Genomic DNA, 26,231 nt, shown 5'->3' on the forward strand with positions numbered 1-26,231 from the left:
GTAGAAATTTTGCATTCTAGATTGTTCTAATTAATCTTATTTATTTGCTCTATTTGTAATGGTTATCTTATTATTACTAATTGGAGGCTCCTTTTGAGATCTCCATGTAAAGCCACCTAGGATCTTAGGTGGACACTTTAGAAAAAAGAAAAATTCTAGAAATTCTCAACAAAAAGAAAAACATCCGGCCATCTATTCATAGACTCAAATCATCATAGACATTGGATCTATTATATTTTATTCAAAATTACCCACCTTGCCATTATGAAAATATTCTAAAGTAACCTCTAAATTTATATCTAAATTATCCACCACTACCATTATATAAATTAAACTAAAGTAACCCCTAATCTTTATCTAAATTACCCACTTATGTCGTTACAACAAATAATTTAAAATAAGCCTCTAAATTTGCATCTAAATTGCCCACCGCTAACATTACTAAGAACAACTTAAAGTAACCCCTTAAATTTGCATCTAAATTACCCACATACCCTGTTATTAAAAATAACATAGGGTAACCTAAATTTGAATTCAAATAATATTCATTAAAATATATCCCCAAGGTATACCAATATATGATTATAAATTATCTATTTCTTCCACCATTTATATGGAAAATAATAATTAAGTTATATATACATGATGTGTGTCACCATTTATAAATATATAGAGGAAGTGATGATAATTTTCATGTTAAAAATATAGATCAAACTTAAGGTTCATTAAACAAATTCAAGCACGTACTTGCGATACAAAGTGAAAAAAGAAAGATTATAAATTTGAATGAAAACTTTATAGAGTAATTACTAACTAAAGTCTACCACAATCAGATGAAGATAATAAGTATATTCCTATATAAGTATTGTTTTAGAATATTTAATAAACTAGAGAGAGCTTAAGGTAACAAATTTTTACAGTTAGCTGTGTTCCCTTTTTTTTTTGAACTTGAGACTCCATATCAATTCTCATGACACATGCCAGCCAAAAAGATATATCCTAGAAACTCTCAATAAATTAAGAAACATTCGGAATCAATCATGTAATCATAGCCATTGATCTATTATGTTTTCTAAAAAAATATCCAACCTATTATGAAAATATTCTAAAGTAAAAACCTAAATCTATATCTAAATTATCCATCTCTACCATTATAAAAAATAATCCAAAGTAGTCCTGGATGTTTGACACTTGCATGAAGTTTACCTGTTATTGACGTGCAGTTGACAGCAAGTAGTTGAAACATGAAAGGTGGTGTTCACTCTGCAGTCTCCCAGTCTGCTCTTTTGAGCCTCTCTTCAAGAATTCTGACCCTTTCGCAAGCTGCAGTTTTCTCTGATGTCGCGTTCTCCAACTCTCTGTGGTTTAGATTAATATTAAAGCAAGGTTAACAACATTAAGCAAATAATCAGTAAGGGAACAAGAATGCTTACTCTTTTATTCTGGAAACATTTTTATAAACCTGACTTTGGCTTATTAAGCCTCAATACTCTGCAATAGACTTTTGTGAATTCTGGTAGACATGAAAGTTGTGTAAATGATTAGAAAAAACAGATATACTATCAAAATTGACTTATGAGTTATTTTCTTGCTTGATTGCAGATGCTTGAGAGTTCACTCCTCAAGTTTTTTTTCTTACTGAAATTCTGAAACTGAGGCTTAATATGGGAAAGGTCAGTTGTGGCTACCGCAGTGGTTGCAAGAGGCACCGAAGATGCAGGGTTAGTTTGATCTTTATGCTAATCTGATCGGGCAGTCGGGCCGCAATAGTCACCTGGCTCTGTCTGGGGTCATTCGGATGAGGTATGCACCCCCAAAGACGTTTTGAGATATTAGGATTGGTTCGCCTGTGTGCTGTGTCTCTCTCCTCAGAAGTTGCGAGTACTGGTGCTCTCATTCAAGGTTTGTTTTATAAGAAGATCAGGAGTAAGCTCCAACTTCTTCGGCTCTTCCATCAACTGTCATAATGGGGAGAGGAAGATGTATCTGTGTGTTGCAAGCCATGATCAGCTCTAAAAGAAGGTTGTGTTGGATTTAGGCCCATACGTGGCCCAATCTGAAAATTCCAAAGCATGCACAACCTTTAGTCCTATATTGCTAATTCAAAGAGAGGTTGCCTTGCTTAAATATGAGAGTCTCTTCTCCATGCAAAATAGGTGCAAATGAGAGAGAAGGAGACTATTGCTACACATACGCGCAGCTGGCGCGCACTACGAAGGTCTATAATACTAGGAGACGTCCTGGTTGAATGGACGCGGTGACACGCTCGCCTTCCCACTCGCTGTATTGAATCTCTTGCTGCTTGCTGCGTCTTGTTGACCTTCGAATTCGGCATGCATCAGGCTTGAAGGAAATTGAAAGAAAGCGGGATCTCCGAAACCACTGTCGTGAGACTCCTGCACGGGGCGGCAATCAGGTTTTTGGGCAGCGTCTTCATGCGAGCTTGGTGATTCTGCAACATCTGCTTCAACACGTTCTGCGAGGGATCATTGAGTAATTTCCTTGCGCAATCTTGTTCTAGATAGTATGTTGCCTGCTTACTTGTATTATTTGCTTGCATCGTTTTTTAGCAATGTGTTTTTCCCCTAAATAAAATCTGGAATGCTTTCTAGGCACATATTTCCAACAGGTTGCTTCCCTGGGCCCACCTGGCACAGTCTGGTCCTTATGCTGTCCGCACTCATCATCCTCTATTTTATACTCTAAAAGGAATATTTTATCTTAGTCATCAAGATTCTCTCCTATATACCAATTTCTCCCGCACCCATGTTACTCTATATCTCATACTCTATACCAACTATCATATATTTTATTCAACTATCTCTAACTACCATCTTATTTTAACAAACACATTTCTTCATAACACAATCATTTAGAGTGGTTATTCTAAATCATGGGATGTGAACTAATTAGTAATACAACTTTTTAATTAAGTAATAATTGTTAGTAGTACTATTTAATTAATTAAATATAATTAAAAAAATGCTCACCTGCCCTGTGTACTACCAAGAGCTGTACTTCACGCATGGACAAAGTAGCATGGCCAACCTGTGTAGCTTTGCAAAACTAGTCCGTATGGTCACATGCAAATGTTTCTTGCGATGTGGATTGTTGCACCCGCGAAGCGCATGGTTGCACGACAATGCCAAGTATATGAACCGGTGCCCTTGCTGGCTACAACTTTGTCTGGGTTGAAGTTGCCTAACTTGGTCCTATTGACCACTTTTTTCCTCCTTCCTTTTCCTGTAGGAGCTAGCGCTGGAGGGACGGGCACTTCCTCCACATCTATCTCATCGTTTTGCACAGATGCATCTGCCATTTCAGCCGGATGAAACACTTGTGGAGCATTGGTACTTGGATGCATCACTGGGACATTGGGTGGAAGCTGCTGGAATCCTTGGGGGAACCAGGATGGAGATGGTAGCCATACATATGTATAGGTTCCAGGCAGCCTGGTAGGGAGAACTGTTGCCATCAGGAAAAGCTCCTTGTGATCCATGAGGAACATTGGACTAGTTACAGTCCATCCTGAAATCACTAGAGAAAAAGATATCAATGGTAGCACATGACATGATTTAAGCATGATATGTGAGTATGCAAAGTTCTCATGAGCCACCAAGTTTAGATTAAATGTAGGGCACAATTTACTTTTGCCAAGTAACTGGTCAAACCCACCAAGTTTGTTCATGGAAAACAGAGTCCGAATACAAAATTATTTAGCATAAGAAATGACCTAATAAGCAGAAACATTCGGACAAATAGTTTTAACTTTATTAAATCTAAATCTATATATATATATTTTCATTTCCACTATCTGATCTTGCAATTATCTTGTCAGGAACACAAGACAAAAAAAACTCTCAAAGAAGGCACTAGTAATTCCATTATCCCTATGCCCCTATGCCACTTATGCTGCATAATGAAGCAGAAAAAAAGCCATTTCAGAGAAGGCACTAGTAATGAAGCAGAAGGCCAACATTAGAATGGCATGTCTGGTGTTCAGGCTGAATGTTGAGGTTCAGTACCTATTAGATGAAGGCACAATATTTAGATCTTTATTTGCAAATACCCATGTGCCTCTGTAAATTACCTTAGCATGTTCTTTTCTTCGAGATGCAACATGCACCATTCTAGAATGGATTTTTCCTGGCGGGTAAAAGGGCTCTGTGTTGGCGGGCCTAGCACCCGCCAGCAACTTTGAGCCAGCACAAATGGCGATCTGTGCTGGCGGATGGCATAACCACCCGCCAAGATATTTTTGCGAAAATAAAACCGATCGCTGCTCCCGTCCCCACCACTCGTCTGTCATCGTTCGCTGCGCGCCGCCCGCCGCGCCACTCGTCACCCGCCGCTCGTCTGCCATGCCGCTCGTTGCCCACCGCTCGTCCGCCGCCCGCCGCCCGCCCCTCGTCCGCTGCGCCACTCATCGCCCGCTACTCATCCATCGCGCCTGCCGCTCCCGTGCCGGCTCCCGCGCCCGCCCGCCGCTCGCTGGCCACCTGCCACGTAGCGCCCACCAGCCTCACGCCGCTCCCGCGCCGGCTCCCGCGCCCACCCACCGCCCGCGCGTCCACTGGCCGTCCGCCGCTCCCGCACTGGCTCCCACGCACGCCCACGCACTCGCCCGTCGCCTGACGGGAGGAAGGAAAGGGATAAGGGGGAGAGAGAGAGAGGAGAAAGGGATGTGAGGAGAAAGAGACGGAGAGCAAGCGGATAAAAAGAAGGCAGTGCGTTTTGCTGACGCGCTCAGATGTGAATTTTCATTTCCCGCGCCACATTTACAGCTGAGAGCCTCAAGGCTGGTGGGCACTAACACCGCCCGCTAGCACAGTGCCTCAGTGCTGGCGGGCTAGCACAATGCTTTCAAAAAATTTCAAAAGGATTTAAATACTCACTAAATGATTTCAAATTGTTTCAAACTTTTACAGATGCACATAAATGTTATTTATTCAATTTAAAAAATATTATTTCATAGATAACACACATGAGAATGAGTAGTTAGTTCACTTGTCACTATAGGTTGAAACACCTCATGAGTTATAGGGTGTTTCAACCCATAGTGTAAGTGAACTAACTACTCATTATAATTTGTGTTATCTATGAAATAATAATTTTTAAATTCACTAAATAATATTTATGTGCATGTGTAAAAGTTTGAAATAATTTTGAAATCATTTGCCACGTATTTAAACAATTTTGAATTTTCTTGAGAGCACTGCGTTGGCGGGCTAAGCACAGTGGCCACAGCCGCTCCCCCGCCAGCCCGACAAAGCTTTATGCTGGTGGGTGCCAATTATGCTCGCCAGCACGCTAATTTGCCTGTGCCAGTATTGATGGAAGCAAGCTATTGCCAACAAACAGCAAGTGGGATCGTGCAGTCTGCAATATCCTCAAGCATCAAAATCCAATGTAGCTAACCCTAAAAGATTTGACAATGAACAACCTAGATCTTGGACAACTGCAGGGGTAGCAAGGGTGGACATACCTGAGTTGGGCAGGACGCTGGCTGGAGCGCGCGGTGGAGCACTCCTTGAATGTGCCCGCCTGAACCGGTGAACCTCACCGCCGCCGCTTGTGCAGATGGCTGCCCTCTTGTCGAATCTTTCCATGCCTGTTTCCACCAGCCACGCTACTCCGGTCGCTGGATCGGCCCTCCTCCTTCGCTCCCCCACCTCCGAGGCCCTCAGATCTAGCGGAGAACCCGCCTTCTCTAGGATGGCATCCTTCTCTTGCGCTGAACAGATCGGCCGGAGCCGCCGCACTCGGCCTCTTCACTGCGATGCCGGAGGCACACTCTCGTCAGCACCCTCCGGCAAGCGATGGCGCAACCTCTCTTAGGTTCCAAGCACAGGTGCGAGGGTGGGATGGTTGGGGCTGGCGGCGACGGGAGGCCAATGGCGTATCCCTAGGAACCCACTGGACATAGAGGGACGGGGCCGATCCGTTTGTTTACCGTGACGCTCCCAGTACTGCGGTGCAGGTGAATTTAGGCTATATCTGTACTACAGGAACGGGTATCGGTGCGGACGGCCTTAGCCTGGTTGACCATTCCATTCCTCCTCTCCCTCTTGCAGTCAGCAGTCCCCTAGTGCGCTCACCAAACCCTCGCACCATAGCGGCGCCGCCACACCCACCGCCAGTGCTGATGGAGGAGAATAGGATATCCTCGTCCGCGTCCCTCGACCCTTGCTGCCATAGTCCATCTACCCTTAAAACTTTAACGCGGCTGTGCTCTGCGTTCTCACTGGCGCCTGTGACCACCTCGACGGCCACCGCGGACCATTCCTAGTTGTCATTGTGGTGGCCACTGGTAGATGGAGGACGTTTGTCTATGTCTACTCATCGGAGGCCGCTGCGTGCAGCCAGCAGGCCTCTGCGCAAGCTCCCTGCTCACCATATCGATTTGGTATGGCAAAAGTATCCTCAAGTATGATTCGGGCACACAGGGGAGCTATCTGTGATTCCCCTGCCACCCGAATGCTTCTTTGTGCTCATGGCTACAGAGGACGGTAGACTGGAATTCGCCAACATGGTGAACTACAGACTGTACCTGTGGTCGAGGGAGGATCGTCCTGTTGGGGAATGAGGATGCACTGATGCAGGATGGGCACAAAGCAGAGTCATTGACATTGAGACATTGCTTCCTCATGATGTTTTCTCAGCCTCACTTGATGTAGCTGGCTTTGCGGATGGCGTTACTGTCACCTTTGTGCTGACAGATGAGGGGCTTTTCACTATTGATCTTGAGTCCTACCGGATCACAAAGGTGTGCAAAGACGGTTCATGCTCTGGCAATTTCCCCTATTTGAGCTTCCACACTCCAGGTAAAGAGACTCTCGCATCCTGTCTCTCTTTCCTTAACATGTGCAGATTTTTCTTATTTGTGTTTTTTTTCTAATATTTTAGTTGGCAACATGAAATCTAGGATTGTGGCATGTGTACTCAAGCACATTGAATTCATATCACAGTTACATTATTAAAAACTCTGATACTTTTATTTGAGAATTTCCCTATAAGCTCCTCATTAAATTGATGAACATGCATAGGATTTTTTTTGTTATTGTCACATCCTGAAATTTTTGGATTTCAAGATGTGATTAAAAAGAATAATCAAACAATGATTTGCTCATAATTTTAAAATTTTTCCAACATTTATTTTTTTTTACAGGAAAAGTAGTATAGCAAAAACAAGTGGTTGTTTTTCTAAATTAAATAGTGTTGTTATGTGCATGTTGCATTCATGTTGATGCATCTTGGTGTTTATTGAGTGCAAACATGTTAAAATGCGTTTAGACGAAGACTAGGTTCTTCTAAGAATTTTCCAGCTTTTTCTAGGATTTGTTCTCAATTTTTTAGAGCTAAATCTATTTATTAGAAGACTCTAGAACCCTTTTCACAAGCTCCAAGTGTTTTATCTGTACTCCTAGTGTCCCAAACTATCTCTAGGATTTTTTCTGGAATTTTTAGGATTTTCTGGATATTTTTCATGCTTTAAAAATAATATCTAGAATTATCATAGGTTTGTTTTGCACTGGAAATTATATTCCAGAAAAATGATAAAACCCTAAATCCTTATCATGCCGGATCCAGGCAAACACGACCCAACCCATTAGACCCTAACCCTACCCGGCTCTCCCTCTTTTCCTTTGCTGCAGGTGGACCCCACCTCTCCTTGGGGCCGAGCCTGCGATTCCTTGTTCGGGCCCAACCAAGCCCATCTGCCCTGCAGCTCTCTCCTGAGTTGCACAGGCAGGCAGCGCTGCCGCCACACCTTCTTGGCATGCGTGCCACGTGCGGCCGCCCACGCCCTATAAAGAGGGCCACCCTGTACGCTTACGACCCCCTGCTGCAGCCGTCTCGTCCCGCCGTCCTCGCCTTGCCGCGCTGCGCCGCCACCTGCAAGCACCCGTCGAAGCAGCGCACCGCCGCTGGCTCGCTCGATTCGCCGTGCCCGTCAAAAACTTGAAAATTCTTCGCAGCAGCGTTAAATGGGTTGAAACTTCTCACACTGTGCCTAAAATCACAAATAGATCCCTTAAATCTTTAGATTACCATACCTCTCGTGTTTCATATCCATTTAAGCTCATTCTTGCTGCGATAGTTTCATCTCAATATAAATTACACGCTAGTCATGATGTTTACCATAATGTGTGTTTTAAAAATTTATTCTAAATTTTTTTTATTAATGTCTATTTGAATACCTTTTCTTAATGACATTTTATTAGGGTTTACATATCGGTTTTTCATAGTTAATATTAGTTAGACTAATGCTATTTAACTAAGTTTTCTAAATAAAATTTAATTATAGTTATACCTCGCTTTCATAATTAAATGTTAATTTAATTAATACCTATTAAGCTTATTTTCTAATAAAATCTAATTAGGGATACACTTCAGTTTTTCATGATAATGTTCAATTGATTAATGTTAATTCAATTTGCTTTCTAAATAAAAGTTACATAGGTTATATCTCGAGTTTTCTTAATTAAATGTTAATTTGACTATATATACATATAAATATGTTTTCGAATTGTAAATTGGTTAGTTCAACACAAATCATAAAGTTATGCACTTAGATGGTCCCACAAAGGTCATCCTTTTCCAAATTAAATGATTCAAAGTGGTATAAACTATACATGAACATATGTAACTAAAATTTGACTAAGCTTTACTTCATATTTTCAAAATATAAATAGAATATGAGTTAATTCTAACATAGGACATTGATTTCTACATTTAAAATGTATGAAGCACATAGTTTATTTTCTTTTATGAACCTAAATCTTTTGATAGTGTATCTTCTCAACCAAAGTTTCGCTCTAGTCGGTTCTTGCTGTGTTAATCTTTTAATCGTCAGCTATAGTTTACCAACGTTGTTTTGCCATGTTTCGTGTTTTCATAATAAATATGATATTAATGTTGATTAATACTTATTTACTTATGTTTTTCTAATTAAAAACTAATTAGGTTTATACATTGGTTTTCTTTAAGCAAGTGTTAATATGATTGATATCAACATGAATGAGTTTCTAATTATAACTTGTCTAGTTCAACACGACATATAAAGATAGCAATTAGATGTTATTACATATAGTTTATTTTTCAAAGTTAAAAGTTTAAATTGCATAATTTATACATCAATATTTATAAATGAAAGTTGATTCGGTTTTACATCGTATTTTCAGATACAAATATTATTTGAATTAAATCTAATTTAGGGTATTTTCTAGAAGTATCCTTTACATGTGTTTTCTAAATAAAAATAAATGCAGCGTATAGCTCCTGTCTTTTCATTTGCAATCAAAGATTCCCTAATAGATGTTTGTTTACAACGATAGCATCGTTCTTGTGTTTCATGCGCCTTCGTGGTACTAGAATCGAGCCCTATCCTTTAATACGCCCTTTTAAATATTTTCTTTGATTGGTGTATTGTTTTTATGTTTGTTTGTTTTGTATGCTTTTGCTGATGTTTGCTTTGAGTAGAAGGATTGTTGTTTGAAAGCTTTGAAGATTAAGAGTTTTAAGAGAGCAAGAGCTGAGGAGTAGTAAGAGCAATTTTTCTTTGGAGAAAGGCAAGTGTCCCTAACCATCTTTCTATCTATGCTTATTTACAAGAATACCATGTATTAATTGGAACATGGAGCAACCATCTAAGAAAATAGTGCAACCACAAGAGCTACATGCTCTAATCTTGGCTAATTAATTAGAGACTCTAGTTTGGGGTAATCTTAATGAAAGGTCAAGAAGGGAGGCATTGATGGGGTATAGCTCAGCCCTCAGGCTGATCTGCGCTATGGTAGCTTTGTAGTCTTGAGAGAGGTTTATGCTCTGCTTCGACCTGAAATCTTAGCGGGTTACTACTTACTAGGGAATCTTGTAAAGGTCTCGTAGCGTCCCTATGCAATCACACCTCGGTAGTGTGACAAGTGCCTACTTTTGCATAGCATGTTTGGGTCTAAAGTTCATCTGAACATTTACGCGACTTGCGGTGAAAGTGTACAACCTTTGCAAAGTGTAAAACTGATATACCAGTTGTGCTCACGGTCAAGAGCGGCCTGGACTCACATGATTAATAAACTTAGGGTCCATTAAACAAATTCAAGCGCATACATGTGATGCAAAATAAAAAGTTAAGGATTTTAAATGTGGATGAAAACGTTATAGAGTAATTAATAACTAAAACCTATCACAAATTATATCTATATAAGTATTGTGTTTGAACGTTTAACAAATGAGAGGTAGCTCAAGTAATAGTTTTTTTAGCAATGTGGTCTCGTTTTTTTCCATTGGAGACTCCGCGTTAGTTCTCACAAGACACGTTAGAAAAAAAATCTAGAAATTAGAAAAAAATCAGAAACATCATGAAAATATTCTATAATAGTTATTTTTAGCAATGTGTCCTTTTTTCCTATTGGATATTCCGCATTTGTTCTCACGAGACACGCTAAAACAATCCTAGAAATCTTGCAAAAATCATAAACATCAAATATCAGTCATCTAAATGCTAATAATCATAGTCATTGGTCTATTTTATTTTCTAAAAAGCTACCCACCACTATTGTTATAAAAACATTCTAAAGTAAACCCCTAAACCTATATTTATATTACCAAGTTCTGCCATTATAAAAAAAATAATCTTATCCAATTTACCCATGCATATCATTATAAATCATAGCTTAAAATTCTATTCTAAATTTGTATCTAAGTTACCTATGTGTGTCTTTATTAAAAATGACCTAAAGTAAACACCTATATCTTAGTCTAACTATCTTCATGTTCACCAGATAAAAATGTCCAAAAGTAAACTAATATATAATTCTAAATTACCTATTTATGTAATTGTTAATATATAAATACTAAGTTAAGGTATATACGTGTGGGGTGTCACCATGTAGACTATTTATACATGTATGTGAGGAAGTGATGAAAAAATATTGATTTTTATGCTAAACACAATATATGGAGGGAACTGTGAATGTGGATGAAAAAGTGTATAGAGTTATTTATTAATTAAAAAATAATCACAATTGGATAAAGATAAGTACACATCTATGAGTATTATGTTGAAGTATTTAAAAAATGAGAGAGTAGTAGGTAAACTATTTTGATTATTAGTTATAAGTCTAATTTCTAACTAATTTTTAAATATAATAGCTTTTAAAAATATTAGCCCGTGTGGGAGCACGGGTTGATGGACTAGTGCTTATTAGTTAGTACTGCTATATATATATACTCCATCCGTTCATAAATATATAATGTTTAGGACACAATACTATTTAGTTCAAAAATGAACTAATTTACTTATCCTAAATGTCGTATATTTGAGGACGGAGGGAGTATATGCTTGGAAGGGTGCCATAATCTCAAGTGAAAAGTGATCACCGATCACCCGAATGCTCGATGAACACTAATGCATATGCGAATGTGCGCAGGTTATTGAGGCTAGCACGATAAACTGGGCTGCTGAACAAATTGTTGATGTGCTGAAGGAAAAGGCTAATACTACTAGAAGCATCGGTATAGTAGAGAACGTCTTCAACTTCGATGGCTGGGATGGGTTGGGGGGCGTCCGCTGTCCTCCGAGCCTTCGCCACCCCAACTTCACCAGATGTGAAGAGAGCCCTGGCCGAATTAGAGTTTGAGCAGGTCATCCACATCGACTATTCAATCTGGGAGAGCAGGAGAGCCCTTCAGAAGGCAGTCGCGGAGCAGCTGCAGCTCCCCGATGAAGTGATGAAGATGTTTGACCAGCAAGATGAGGAGGATGATTTCCGAGGCGTGGCCAAGGGATCCCGCGCTGAAGGCAAACCACAGATTATATATTGGTGATTTTCCACAATGGGAGCAGTGAGGAGCTCGACCAGGCCACTTGTTGCGGCGGCTTGTCTCTGTTGCCAAGCTTCAGCATCACGTGGGTGATCCATTCTACCAGACATAGAACGGGGGCTTCTTTGTGCCATCGCATTATTTTTGCTGTTTTCTTATGTGCATACAATCTTTGTAGCCTATCTGTTATGGGCAAGTAGTGCAAGACTTTACGCGGGATCTTGTTTGAGTCATCCACATAGCGAGGGGTATCACAAAAGTCACATTTCTATTTATCCTTATTATCTTTATAATAAAGCATGCAATTGTTGTAGCAAACATGAATCTTTTGATAAGGCAAGCCGAGATCCTCTAACAATTTTTTTGAACGATAGAAGTCCTTTGGCAATTTACTATCAGCAGGTAAGAGTTCTTGGATGAGTGCCACGACATCATCATAACACGCATTGTAGAGTTTGCACTGTGACTTTATAGATATCAACCGAGCTGTGGCTGACAAAGTTGAATGTGTTGTTTGGTCGTGAACTAACTCTTCCGCACTAGCAATCATCCTATAAAATGCCTTAGCAGCAGCTGTTGGCTCCTCATCCACTATTGATGGAGCAGCTGCAACTAAGTCAGCCAACATAGCATCCATGTCATCTATTTCACCAAAACCCTCAAATTCATGCTGCTGCTGGCCACGCCTCTCACCGTGTGCGGTCCAAATTCTGTAGTTTTCTTTAAACCCATTTTGACATAGGTGTAGCTCTACCTTACCCTTTTCATGCTGAAAATAATTTCAACACACAGAGCAAGGACATTTAATGGTACCATATTGTACTACACTATGATCAGCAAAGGGAAAATCCAAGAATTTCTTTGTATGGTCAATCCAATCAGATGTTGGCCTACCACGGTTCCATCCTCTATACATCCAATCACGCTCAGCCAATTTACTTTAACTGTTACCATTCACAAATTGTTACAGTAGTGATTCAATACTACTATGACTACATCTATTCTCTAAAATTGAGGAATCACAGTGTTTATTTGAAAATAAAGGTTATCATCCAATGTTTCATATTGGTTATCACAACATGAGCAAAATAAAAAAAAACTTAATCAAGGCATCCATAAAGCACACATGAACAAGTAAAATGGCACATGATATTGTTAATGCATTAACTTCTATATCTGAAAGTAACAGATGAAAGAGGACAAATTAATCACATGAGATGCAGGAGGTGGCGGCAGGCTTCGCTATTGGATCTTGTGGTCGACACTGACTCCCTTCCTTCGCCTCTTCTGTATCTCTCGTGCCTCTTGTGTGGCCTGTGCCTCTTGTGGATTCCACGAGCAAAGAGGAGTGTGTCGGGGAGGCGGGGGCGACGGTGCTTGGGGGGAGGGTGACGGCGGCGGAGGGCATCGGAGCATTGGTTGTGGGGATGATGGTGGGGGGGGGAGTGGCAGTCGTTGAGGGAGGGTCGGCATTAGGGGAGCAGCGTTAATTGGGGGAGGGACAACGTCGGGGGAGTGGCGGGCGTGGAGGGGAGGGACAACGTTAGTGGGGTGTGCGCATTGGCCGAGTGGCCAAGGCATGAGGTGGCAGCAGCGAATGGGATAGGATTCGGAGGGAGGGAAGGGTGGATATTTGTTGGCTGGGTCATCAATATGTGGGCCCGAGTGTAAAGTAGCACGGGATAGAGTGCACCGGTTAAGTTTTCGTGCGCATGTGAATTTTTTTGGCATGGATTTTTGCATGCGCCCCGTGGCGAAAGATTTCTCATTGGTTTTTTCACCGACAGGAACCCTTTTCCTATCGGTTGTATGCGCATCGTCAGGAACCGGTAGACCATTCCTATCGGTTTTTCGCAATCCTGATGGTTCTACTAAGCCGTTAGGATTTCCTAGGATGTTTCCTGTTGGTTTTCCCCATCCGACAGGAAAGGTTCAAACCAACAAGAATTTCCAGTTTTCTGCTAGTGAGTATCCCATATTGATAGCTTATTGAAGAGATTATCTAATGTTCATCCACATTGATCTTCAACATGTATTGTGGATCAGAAGTATCCAATTGCAAAGGATGACCACCGATCAATTTCTGTTTATTGCTAATTTGGATAGTTATAATTCATTTTATACATCCTTATCATATACCTTCATTATGTTTAAAATATGTAAATTCCTCTAACAACATTATAACATATACCTTCATCAATGCCTAATAATGTTTCTTATTTTTTAATCCATCTTATTATGCTAGCGACTCCGCCACGACACTATCATTTTACCATGCTCCATTTTTTGAATAAGCCAAAATTTAAACTTAGCCTCACACGGATTGGCAACCAATACCAACTATAATACCTAGAGCCTTAATGCACACCCGGATATTGCATCCTACTATCAGCTATAGTCCTACTATCAGCTATAGCCTATCGATATACTATATATCCTCGGTATATAACTTTCACGATAAGCTACAACTAGTTTAAAAATAGACTAATTAATTTATCATAAATGTCCTATATTTAAGGATTGAGTTAATAATTTCTACTAGAGAAAAATCTCATGAGTTAGCACCCCATGAAAAGGTCACAACTCAATAAGCTACTATCCATGTGGACTAGGCGGACTATCCATCGCTCCCAACCCGTGCAGCCTGCAGAAAGGATGGCTGAGATTTCCTTACTCTGCCGTAGTGCTGCACCACTAGGTAATGTTTCATGGGCCTGATTGTCGTATACATGCCTTTTGTTTTTTAATGGCCTAGTTTTTATTTGTTTTTCATAGTGGTGTTTATTTCCTTTTAAAGTGTTTTGATCTCTTCCTTCCTTTTTTTCTTATTCCATTTTTCCTTCTTATTTTTCCTAATTGTCGAATTTATGACACTTTAGTTCACTTTATAACTATTTGATCTTCTATAAGGAGGAACATGTTCATAAATTATATTCACTAATCATATAATGTAATTTGGTTGTTTTCATGGCATTCATCAATTGTTCTGTGGCACATTTAAATTGTTCCTATGATGATTTTTTCGTGTAGAATATTTGAAATGTTCATGGTGTATTTTCAATTATTCCTATGCTACATTCTTGTTGTCCTATTAGAGTATTTGAAATATTCCATGGCATATTTTTTTTAACTTGTCTTATGATACAGTTCTATGGTTCTTTTACAATATACAAAATGTTAGGTGGCATAGTTTAAATTGTTCCTGCAGGTGCAGTCAAACTTAGAGAAGTTTTTTATGATAGAACAAAAACTTTTTACAATTTGTAACAGGAAGGTGATATGGAATAACTAGAGATAGCACGAAGAACCTATTCGTCGCCCTCCCTCAGGAGGCTCTGACTACTTTTAGGGTTCTTCTTACTTCTTACTTGCCTAAACTAGAACTCCTTGGCTGCCTTTATAGACCAGGCGCCTACTAACAAAGCAACTAACAAATCTTATCCAAATAGCTAACCAAATCATATCCTAACAAATTAATATCTATCCCGTGGTACTGTTCACACGCTACAGTACAGTGGGCCCAAGCCTAGAGTCGGTCCCACTACCATAACATGAGTATTATTATTGGCCATTCTCAGTTGTCATGTAATCAGGTTTTGTCTCCACCTGTTTTACTCCCTCTGTCCCAAAAAACAAGCTATTTTTAGAATTCAAAATTTATCTAAAAAACAAGTCACTTTACCTTATTTAGCATGTGCATGTGTATATATTGCAGTCAATTAGCGATAAAAATAACTAATAAATAGGGGCAAGCAAGGTCATTCTAGTTCCTTGTTAATCTGTTTTAAAATTCTTGAATGACTTTTTTTTGGTATTGAGGGAGTACGTGAAAAGTTTACCAACTATGCTATTTAAGAAACCACGCCGTGTTTGAAACTTTGAATGCAAGCTACTGCCGAAAGCTCAGATCCTATATCTACATTGGGTTCTCTATCTTTGATCACTTTGAGTCGCCCACGAGGAAAAAACAAAGAAAAAAAAAGGAAAGGTTGATACTCAGTTAGCGCTACAGTCGCTCGCATGGAGAGTGCGTCAGGCAGATAACAAAGAACAGTTATCGTTGTGTTTCACTACTTCTAACAGTACTAGCATATATACCTTTCAATCTTTAATCCCTTTACCTTTAAAAAATCCTGCAGCAGTAGCTGGCTACAAAGCAAAGAACCAACTTTCTTCTTTTTCCTGGGAGTAAGCAAAGAATCATCGGATTTGCCTAAAAGCAAAGTTTATGTGGACTGCCACCAGGCAATTTGCATCGACCTAGCTATACTCTACCTCACTCACTCAGCGTCTCCGAGACACACGAAAATACACAACCGTTGGTTCTATCTGTTCGGCTTCTGTGTCTATCTCTCCTACTACACGCCAATTCTACTTAACTGAGGTATGTAACTTAACTACTCATCGATCCCTTCCTCCATTGCAAACACATGTTTATTTGTAACTTATATACATAGAATGCTCATCATGCAAATAAACTAGCTTGGAAAGTGGCTATATATGGCACAAAAATTAGAATGCATGAGCGTACTACATACCTGCTCTTATTAGTTAGTTTCATGCTTGTGTGACCAGATCATCTGAGAAACTAATTAAGTGATGGGTTAGATCCCATAATCAAAAAGGAGTCGATCTGTGGGAGCTTGGCAGCTGCATCTCTCCCTCCAAAAGGAAAGTGGAGGTTGCAGTATTATTGGCTGAAGAAATCCTGCTCTTATCTGTGGGAGCTTGGCAGCTGCATCTCGATTCTTTCCAATGCAAATACAAGTTCATTTGTAATGCAAGTAGGATGCTTATTATGGAAATCAATTAATTTGCAAACTGGATATGTCATATATGGCTCACAAACTGCAATCCATGAGGTCGTACATACGACGATAATGTGTAATTGTTCTTAGCTAGTTTCATGGTTGTGTGTTGACCAGAGTAGAAGAGAGACTAAGCGATGGGTTAGATTCCATATCCGAAATGGAGTCGATCTGTGGGAGACTACTGGTAGCTGAATGATGGTCTTCCAAAATGAAATGGAGGTTGCGGTACTATTGCTGATGATCTGGTAGCTTTACTGCATGCATAGATCCACCATACTGTGTCCACCATAGATCCACATCATGCGTGCAGAGGTAAATCGGCTAATTAGTATACATGCTCTCTTTTCTTGTTTCCACTTGATCTCAATTCTCAAGTTATTGAATAGGTAAATCCCCGATGCATATGTGCATGTATGCAGGTTATTGGGGCTGACACGATAGACGAGGCTGCTACGGAAGTTCTCCAAGTGCTCAAGGAAAAGGCTAATACTGCTAGAAGTGTAAGCAGCAGAGACAATGTCTTCTACTTCGATGGCTGGGACGGGCTTAGGGCATCCGCCGTCCTCCGAAACATCGCCCAACGCCTCACTGCTACTACACCAGCTGGGAAGAGAGCGCTGGCCGACCTGGAGTTTGATCAGGTCATCCACATCGACTGCTCAATGTGGGAGAGCAGGAGAGCATTTCAGAGGGCGGTCGCGGAGCAGCTGAAGCTCCCCGATGAAGTGATGAAGCTGTTTGACAGGCAAGACGAGGAGGACGATTTCCTTGGGGTGGCCCAGGGCTCTCGCCTTGAGGTAGAACAAGTCGTCAGAGAGATGCATGAGTGCATACAGAAGCTGAACCGTAGATTCTTGGTCATCTTCCACAATGGGAGCGGAGAGGAGATCGATCTGGCCAGTTTTTGTGGCTTCCTTTTGTCCGGGTACTCAACCAGCAAGGTGCTCTGGACATTCCAAGGGAGGTACCGGATCAAACCTCGGACCAAAGTTGACAAGGCCATGAAGAGCGCAGGAAAAACTGATGCTTTTGTCTCAGTGGTCCCACGCAATGAGAGTCAAGAGGAGGTATGGTCCTACCTTGTACTCCAAGAGGCTGCGGAAGTAGCTGAAGCATGCAAGGTCACTGCTGGGTCTCGCGACATTATCGATCAGCCAGCACAAGTGGCCGAGTGCTTCATATACATGTTGGAGCAGTGTTGCCACTCGATTGACTTTGATTTGGCCACCCATGGCACCAACTACTGGGTATGTGATGGCATCATACAACAGCTAAAACTGGAAGGAAGAGTCCTCAGCGCTAATGATGATAGTGATTGGCTTTGGAGAGCTGCCGATGCGCTGCAGCGTGAGATAGCATTGGATGTAGACTACCATCAACATTTGCCCTCTTCTCACTTGTCAATATGTGTCGAGCGCAAGCCATATTGGATTTCACCAAATTATGGGTTTAATCGGGTCCCGGGCAGAGCTATCCTTAATGGGGGCATTTTCCAACACTATCTCGACAAGCTTCGTGTTCTCAAGCTCTCACGCTGCACCTTCAACTTCCAATCACCTCCATTCCTCTACTGCCAGGGCCTCAGGTTTCTATGGCTTGACCATTGCCAAGACACTGGGATCAACACAGACGGAGAAGGGAAGGAAGAGGACGTCCGTCGGTGCTTCCAGAGGTTGTGGGTGCTCGACGTGCGCTATATGCACCGTGTTCATATCTTGTCTGGACAGATGATGGATTACATGACTCAACTCAGGGAGCTAAATGTGATGGGAGCCTGGGAATGGGACATGGGACAGCTCCAGGGACGATTGCCTAACATCCGCAAGCTCCGAGTAACAAAGTCTAAAGTCACCTTTAGGTGCTCAGAAGAGGACCTGTTCTCAAAGATGAACAACCTGGAACTTCTTGACTTTTCAGGAAACAACATTTACAGTGCTCGCAGTCCGAGGTTACCAGCGGCCATCACAATCAACAATAGTAGCTGCCTTGAGACCGTCAATATTGGCGAGAATAGGGCATTAGAGGGAATCTCCTTCAAGGGATGTACTAAACTGAAGAATCTAATCTTTAGTGGGTGGCTGTATGATGTCCGTGCCATAGACATCTCAGGCACAGCAGTGAAAACACTGGATCTCACTGCGGCAACAACAATCAATAATCTCAATGAGCTCTATCTACTTGACTGCAAGAAGCTTTGTGCAATACTGTGGCCACCAAAACGCAACATGAAGCAAGACATAGATATGCTCTGCATTGACACCACGCGGTCAGCACCCACTGCCCAATCTAGGGAAGAAATAGCCAAGAGGGGTACTACTACTGCTGCTACTATAGGAACATCGGCAGCAACAACAGTACTGCATCGCAGTCGACCGACCAATGAATTTCCTTGGTACATTTCTGTAAGGGATGCAAGGCTCCTCATGTCCCTTGAGGCAGTGTATTCCGATTCCCGCGAGCTATATTTGGAGGTTTCCCCTACACCAAGTCCTACTGTTTTTGCTGCTGTTTGCAGAGATGATGAAGGAATCAAGAGCGGCAGCAGCAGTGAGCTACAGCGACAGCCTGCACCTGCAATATACGCAGCAACAGGTACCACCGCTAAATGTGATGGTGATGCTCCGGGGATCATGTGGCTGTGGTCTTGCCCGGATGTTCCTGATCTTCGCCTACGGAGCAGCTACATCCACATACAAGAAACCAATACCATTACTGTGCCAAGGTTTGTAATTGATTGTGCTAAAATCCTGCATGTGCGGGATAGCATGTCCATCACTGTTTTTCCTTCGGGCACCAGCAAGTACCAGGGTTCAGAATGGCACCAACTGGAGTGGTGCAGAATCGAGAGGTGCCCCAGATTGGAGGATGTGTTCACTCCCAGAGGCCCCTCAGAGTGGAGGACGTCCCACAGCATGAAGACATTCTGGGCCTCACAGCTCCGGAAGGCAAGCTGTATCTGGAAGTGGAGTGAACCCTATGGAGCCAGTAAATTCCCATACCTGGTATTTTTGCACCTGGATTGCTGCCCCAGGCTGGTGCATGTACTCCCTTTGTCAATACACACGATCGCCCAGGCTGGTCAGCTAGAAACCCTCGAGATCACGTGGTGCGGGGATCTCCGGGAGGTATTTCCTGTGGACACCATCGCCAAGCGCTACGTGAAGCTGCTGCCTCAGCCATTTACCGTAGACTTCCCCGGTCTCAAGCGTATCCACCTGCATGAGCTCCCTAGACTACATAGCATCTGTGGGGTCAGGATGTCCGCGCCCAATCTCGAGACCGTCAAGATCAGGGGTTGCTGGAGCCTCAGGCGCCTCCCGGACGTCGGCGACGGCGACAAGGCGGTGGAGTGCGACTGCGAGAAGGAATGGTGGGACAGGCTCGAGTGGGATGATGGCTCGCAGGTGACCCGCTACAAGCCGATCCACTCGCGGTACTACAAGAAGACCCTGCTCAGGAGCTCTGTGCTCAGGTGATCCCTCTTGCCCACCACGCTATTTACAAAGTGTACAGATTTTACAAAATGCCCATCATGGTATGCTACTAGTAAGTAGATGATAAATTGTTATGCGTCGCTACTCTAATGTGCGTTGTTGATTTGCTCACCTCCTGCAGGTGAGGTGAGGCCCTTCACTGCTGGATCTCCTGCTGATTCTGCTTCAGCGGCAGTTCGATTGATTTGTGTGTGAGAATGACGACACGGATGCATGCTTCGCTTGCGTCCAGGTTGTTTGCTTCTGCTTCGATTTACTTTGTTTTGGTTTGGTTGTTGGTCGTTCTTCCTCAGCGGATCCAACCCAACCACTATAACACGGATTGAAAAAGCTATGAATTTAGAAAAACATAATGAATAGTAATATAGAACGAAGGGAGTACATGGCAATATGTATATGGATCCAGTACCAAAATTTCTTACTTGGAGACATTTGCTACCTCATATGTGCTCTGTTCTGCGTTAATTGAGAATATGTTCATACAATTTTTCTGGGCATGTATTGGTACTGTAATCCAATTGTGAAAAATAAATTAAATACCCTTCAAAATTTGTATTAAAATTACCCACATGTGTTGTTATTAAAAATAATCTAATGTAAGCATCTGAGTCTTAATCTAATTATCCTCATTTTCATTATAAAAAATATTCGAAAAAAAAATAAATATATGATTCTAAATTACCTATTTTTTTCATTGTTAATATAAAAATACTAAGTTAAGATATATATACATCCTTTTTCAAAAAAAAGGTATATATACATGATGGTGTTACCATGTAGACCATTTGTACATGTATGGAAATAAGTGATGAAAAATAATTATTTTCATGTTAAACACAATGCACAGATGTGCGATGCAAAATGAAAAAAGTATGAATACGAACAAAGAAAAAATGTATAAAGTAATTATTCATCAAAAGTCAATCAAAACTAGGAAAAAAATAAGTAGACACATATGAATATTGTGCTAGAATATTTAATAAATTAGAGTCATAGGTCAAAAAAATTGATTATTATCTTGGGGGTACAATTGAATAACTTTTAAAATTAATAGGCCATGCGGGAGCACGGGTTAATGAACTAGTGAACCTAAATGGTCGTGTCCTGTGTGTTTTTGTTTAAAGAAGCTAAATGGTGGCTGAATGGTAAAAATGAACTCTGAAGATACGAACAAATGTGGGGAGATGACGAATATGAACTGAATGCTATATTATGTACCAACATCAGATATGAAAAAGATGAACTCAATGGATAACAGAATCAGTCATGTCAAAAATAAAAAGAGAGATCTAGACGGTCCTTACAAATGAAACCAGTGCATAAACTCTAATACTGTTCTCCAACTCCAAGATTGAAAGCAGTAAACTTCCAGCGGAAGGAATTTCAAGTCAGTATTTTCGACAGCAAAGCTCTCACATTGCAGCAGTTTTCAGTTCTCATACAGCATAATGTCAACGCACTACATCTGGTGCGTTCAGGCTGGGAGGAATAGCCTTAGTTTTCCTTCAGTTTTACCAGGATATGTTACAATTTTAGAACCCGTAAACTGAATATTCTTTAGGCCTGGAAGTAAAGCCACGGGCGCTCACTGTACAGAACTTTCTTTCTACCATAATGGAGTGGTAGAAGAACTATTGCTCGGGATTATTTAAGAAGGAAATGCTTAAGAGAATTGTGAGTTGTGACAAATTTTCTGGGGTAGGTTCCAACCAAACAGGCCTGAAGGGCATACGAATTCTTCTTCTTTCTTTTGTCGAACGGGGGACAAACAGGAAATCTTCTTGTGCAGTCAATGCTTACAAACTCTATATTTTTGTGCAACGTTTGCTGCCAGGGGATCAATTGCATTTCGAATCCTAGCATAATCTTGCGCATTGAGATGCAGAGGCAGAATAAGCCTTTGAAGATCAAAGTCGTCTCTATGACAGGCACGAAGCCTTATGAGCATGGCAGCAGCTGGGCTGTATGCAGAAAGGCTTGTGGCTATTTCAATGGTTTCCAACATCTTAGGCAGATGCTCTTGCACCTGTCCCAGAGCATCAATACGATCCAACAAATGTTGAAAATGACCAAGCTTTATCGTGGTCGAAATACCTTTTAGTCGAGATATTCGTGATGTTAATGATCTTCAGATGCATTCTTGGATCCTGGCTAGACCATCATTATAAGTCTCCAACTCTGTCATTAGCTTGTTTTTCTCATTGATGACTTCCCCTAGCTGTTCATCTAATTTTCTCGTATTCAACTTTTCTGCTTCGAATAAACTGTTGGCATGGTCAATCTGGTCCTCTAGAACTAGAGAAACAAAAAATGTGTACAGTAAGGAAACATTCAATTAAGCTGAAATATGGAAACTTAGGATAACGGCTCTAACTTTATACCTGCATTTCTCTGTTCAACCTCTATGCTCCTTTTGATATTATGCTTCAAATTGCTCAGCTCCTCATTCTTCTCGGTCATCTCATATTTCAGGGCTCTATATTCTCGGAGCACTTCTCTCCGAGCAGCCTCAGATTCTTGTGACTTCTTGGACTCAGTTTGAAGTTGCTCAGTCTGCTCTTCAAGTCTCTCTTCGAGAATCTTGGCCCTCTCAAAAGCTACAGTTTTCTCTGATCTTGCATTTTCCAACTCTCTGTGATTTAGACTAGTATATTAAAGCAAGGTTAATAATATTAAGCAAATAATTGTAAGGGTAAAGGAATGCTTACTCCTTTAATCTGGCAACTTCTTTATAAACCTGATTTTGGTTTATGTAAGCATCAAACCACTGCATGATTCTTTCTGAATTCTAGAGGACAAAAATATGCAAGGGGTTAGAAAACAGCAGCTATAATCTTTAAAAAAACAAAAAAAAAATACAAAATAATGAGTACATTTCTTACTTCATTGCAAATGCGGAGAACTTGACTCCTCAAGGTTTCATCATACTGGACTGAAGTAAGAATATCAGAAGGGCCATTTGTGGTCACCACAGTGGTGGAAGAAGGCACTGAAGATAGAGGGTTTGTCTGTATATCCATGCTAATCTGATCTAGTATTGGGGCAGTAGTGGTCAACTGGCTCTGCCTGGGGGCTGCTAGAGATGCAGAGGGTTCCATCCCAAGCCTCTCATCTGCCTCGCTTTCAGTTTCACTATCCATTGGTTTGCCCACCAAACATACATCAGGAAATGTAGTTGACCTTACATGTGGTAGGCTATGATCACCTTTGCAAATCATTCAAAGAAACATGTAAGAAGAGTAGGCATAGCAGGTAAAACACGTTCTTGAAGAAGTGCCGGAATAATAAAGCTCAGTAAATAGTTGCATGGCACTGCTTGTATATACTAAAAAGTTGTAACCACCTTATAGATGAAGAGAGAAGGGTAGAGGCACCACAAAATAATATAATTCAGCAACACAGAAAAATAATGAGGGAAACAAACAAGACCTGAGATTCTGGTCTGGACCAGAGCACACAAGGCAGTAGAAGTTTATGTCATCACCCATGAAATTCTTTCTACATTTCCTGTAAACTGGTTGGAGCATACCATGATATCAATAAATCTGGATGTATTGCTCAGTTCATCGATGACTCTTGCATTATGATTTTTTCGAGCCAAGGATTTGTTCAGATGATCAACTTGATTTTGTAGAGAACATTGAATCGTGATGTATGGTTTAATTCATGCCAAAATATTTGAAGGATGTAATGATAAATAAGATATTCTACCTATATTCTCTTTCTAAAGCATGTCAAAATTATGAGCATAGCAAGCTCTTTACTGCTCACAGAAATCTGTAACTCCAAATCCTGGTAGTCCCGGAGTAGTTTACTCATAGCATCTTCAACCTTCTGGCCTGTCTCAGACTCTATCTGGAGCCTCCCTTCAAGAACTCTTATTCTCTGAAAAGCAGCAGCTTTATCTGCTCTTTCATTTCCCAATTCTCTGAAATTCAGGTCAAGTACAAAAGTAAATTGATGTAATGTTGTTCTTAGAAGAAACTTCAGTACAGAACCTTTGGGAGAACTCACTCTCTTAGTCTTGCATTCTCTGCCTCTAAATCTTGGCCACGACCTATGAAGGCATCAATCCTCTCCAATATTCTTGCAGTACTCTGGGACATCTCAAACTCTCTTTGATGTCTCTCTTCAAGGATCCTTGTTCTCTCACAAGCATCAGCCATTTGTGCTCTTACATTTTCAAATTCTCTGAAGTTGAGATCGAGCAACAAGTAAAATGTTGTTCTTGAGAGAAAAATATTTGAAGAACTTCGAGGGAACTCACTCTCTTAATCTGGCACTATCCGCCTGTAAGCTAAGGCTTGGCTTCGGCCAATGTAGACCTCAACCTTGTCCAACATTCTTGCAGTATTCTGATGCACATGTTAGATAATAGAAATTAACAGTCAATCTTTCAATCATAAATTCTTAAGTTAGCAAACCCTCATTGCCTTCAGCATCACCTCATTCCCTACCTTTTGTGCCTCACGTCGGGAAGCAACATGAGGCAGTGCAGTCCTTCCTTCTGCAGCGATTTCCACTTCTGAAGAAAGGGTGTCAGCATCCATGGACACGCTCACTAAACATGCATCCACTTTCTGGACTGAATGACAAGCCCTATTAGCTCGAGATGAAAGTGCTGGCAGCGAAACCAATTCTGGATGCAGGGATGAAATTTCACTGAGGTTATGAATTGCAGGCTATGATCCGCTCTGCAAATTGTTCAAAGCAACACATATGATTGTGCTTTCACAAAAGAAGTACCACATAGGGAAGCCTATTAGGAAAATGTTAATGGCCATAAAAGGAATTCAAGCCTAATCTCTCTCTCCTGTTGAGGTAGAGAGAACAGGAGGGGTTCACCCCTACTATTAAATTAAAAGAAACAAACGAAGTATGCATGAAAAGACGAACAAAGAAAAACCTTTACAAAGAAGAAACAGGCTAGTTTACATAGAATTGAAAACAAAGCTGAGTAGTATATGTTATTCAACTAGTTGACATAGTAGTAAGAAGCTGCTAGTAAAGCATTGGCTATTGCCACAAACTGATGAAGTGATGATACAAACTGAAACTATTGACACCGCTATATCATGATTCATGATGATGCATGTCACAGACAAGAGCCATGATGTCAAAAGGACAGTGCAGCCGGCATGTTATATAAGGGGGAAGGGTAATTGTAAGTTGTAACTTTCCCTTGGGGAAATAACAAAGGTGATACAATGCATTCATTCAAGAGAAGTGCAAGTATAACACAAAGTCAATACTGGTACAAAAAGTGGCTAAGCCAAATTAATTTTAGGTACTGCTGCAACCTGCAAAAATGCTAACACACTTGAGTGAAGAAAGAATGGGCCCTTTTCTATGCAAACAGCATTATGAATCATGTTTTTCAGGTATTGAATCATGCTCCGCTATTTTCCAATATATTGTTAATCGGCACTGCTTGTATACTAAAATTTCAACAAACATGAAAAGAGAGGGAGAGAAAGCATATATAGCAACATTGTTGCCCAATCCATCTGGCTATGCGTTACAAAAAAAAAACAAATAGTGAGGGAGACCTACAAGACCTGAGCTTTGGATCCCAGCCCAAATCAGCATTGCACGTAGGGCAATGTTTGTTATCCTCATCCTCGAACTTCTCAGATATGCATTTCCTGCAAACTAGTCAAAACACACCATAATATCGATTCCACATGCTCAAGGTTGCACTTCACATCGTGGTAATTTTTCTATTTTCGGATACAACTATTACTTCAAGGAATCTTCTCTGGAGGTCATAACTGAAGATTTTACTTGGATTCAATTCGTCCTCAAAACTAACTGGATTACATGATGTAGCTAAGCAGCCTCGAACTGACAGTTCTAAGAGCCACATATGGAGATCACTTGGACTCTTCTCCAACAACAATGGGTCACATGGAGAACAAATTGTAAGCTAATCAGGAACAATTTTGTTTGGATAGAAAAAAGATCAATTTTAAGTGGAGGGGGGCGGACTGGAAGGGGCGTCCCCATTTCGCGCATCAAGAAACGCTAGCGCACGGCACTCCACGAAGGAATAGTGAGAATGGTGGCAGGAGCTGCGGGGGGAGCTTACAGGAGTGGAGGC

The 26,231-nt window shown here is 41.1% G+C and overlaps 1 protein-coding gene across 2 annotated transcripts; it reads left to right on the plus strand.

The window, feature by feature from the left end:
* Positions 1-16,092: 16,092 nt before the first annotated feature.
* On the plus strand, positions 16,093-20,561 carry LOC117845049 (uncharacterized). 2 transcript variants are annotated; one of them, XM_034725922.2, is made up of 4 exons: positions 16,093-16,210; positions 16,752-16,949; positions 17,057-20,109; positions 20,253-20,561. In XM_034725922.2, the coding sequence occupies exons 2-4, from the start codon at positions 16,938-16,940 to the stop codon at positions 20,254-20,256; spliced, it is 3,069 nt and encodes a 1,022-aa protein (XP_034581813.1). In that variant the 5' UTR covers positions 16,093-16,210; positions 16,752-16,937; the 3' UTR covers positions 20,257-20,561. The 2 variants fall into 2 exon arrangements, with proteins under 2 accessions (XP_034581813.1, XP_034581815.1); XM_034725924.2 differs by lacking the exon at positions 20,253-20,561 and having other exon boundaries at positions 17,057-20,113.
* Positions 20,562-26,231: the final 5,670 nt, after the last annotated feature.

Source organism: Setaria viridis, chromosome 2 (assembly GCF_005286985.2).
Source record: "Setaria viridis chromosome 2, Setaria_viridis_v4.0, whole genome shotgun sequence".
NCBI lineage: Eukaryota > Viridiplantae > Streptophyta > Magnoliopsida > Poales > Poaceae > Setaria > Setaria viridis.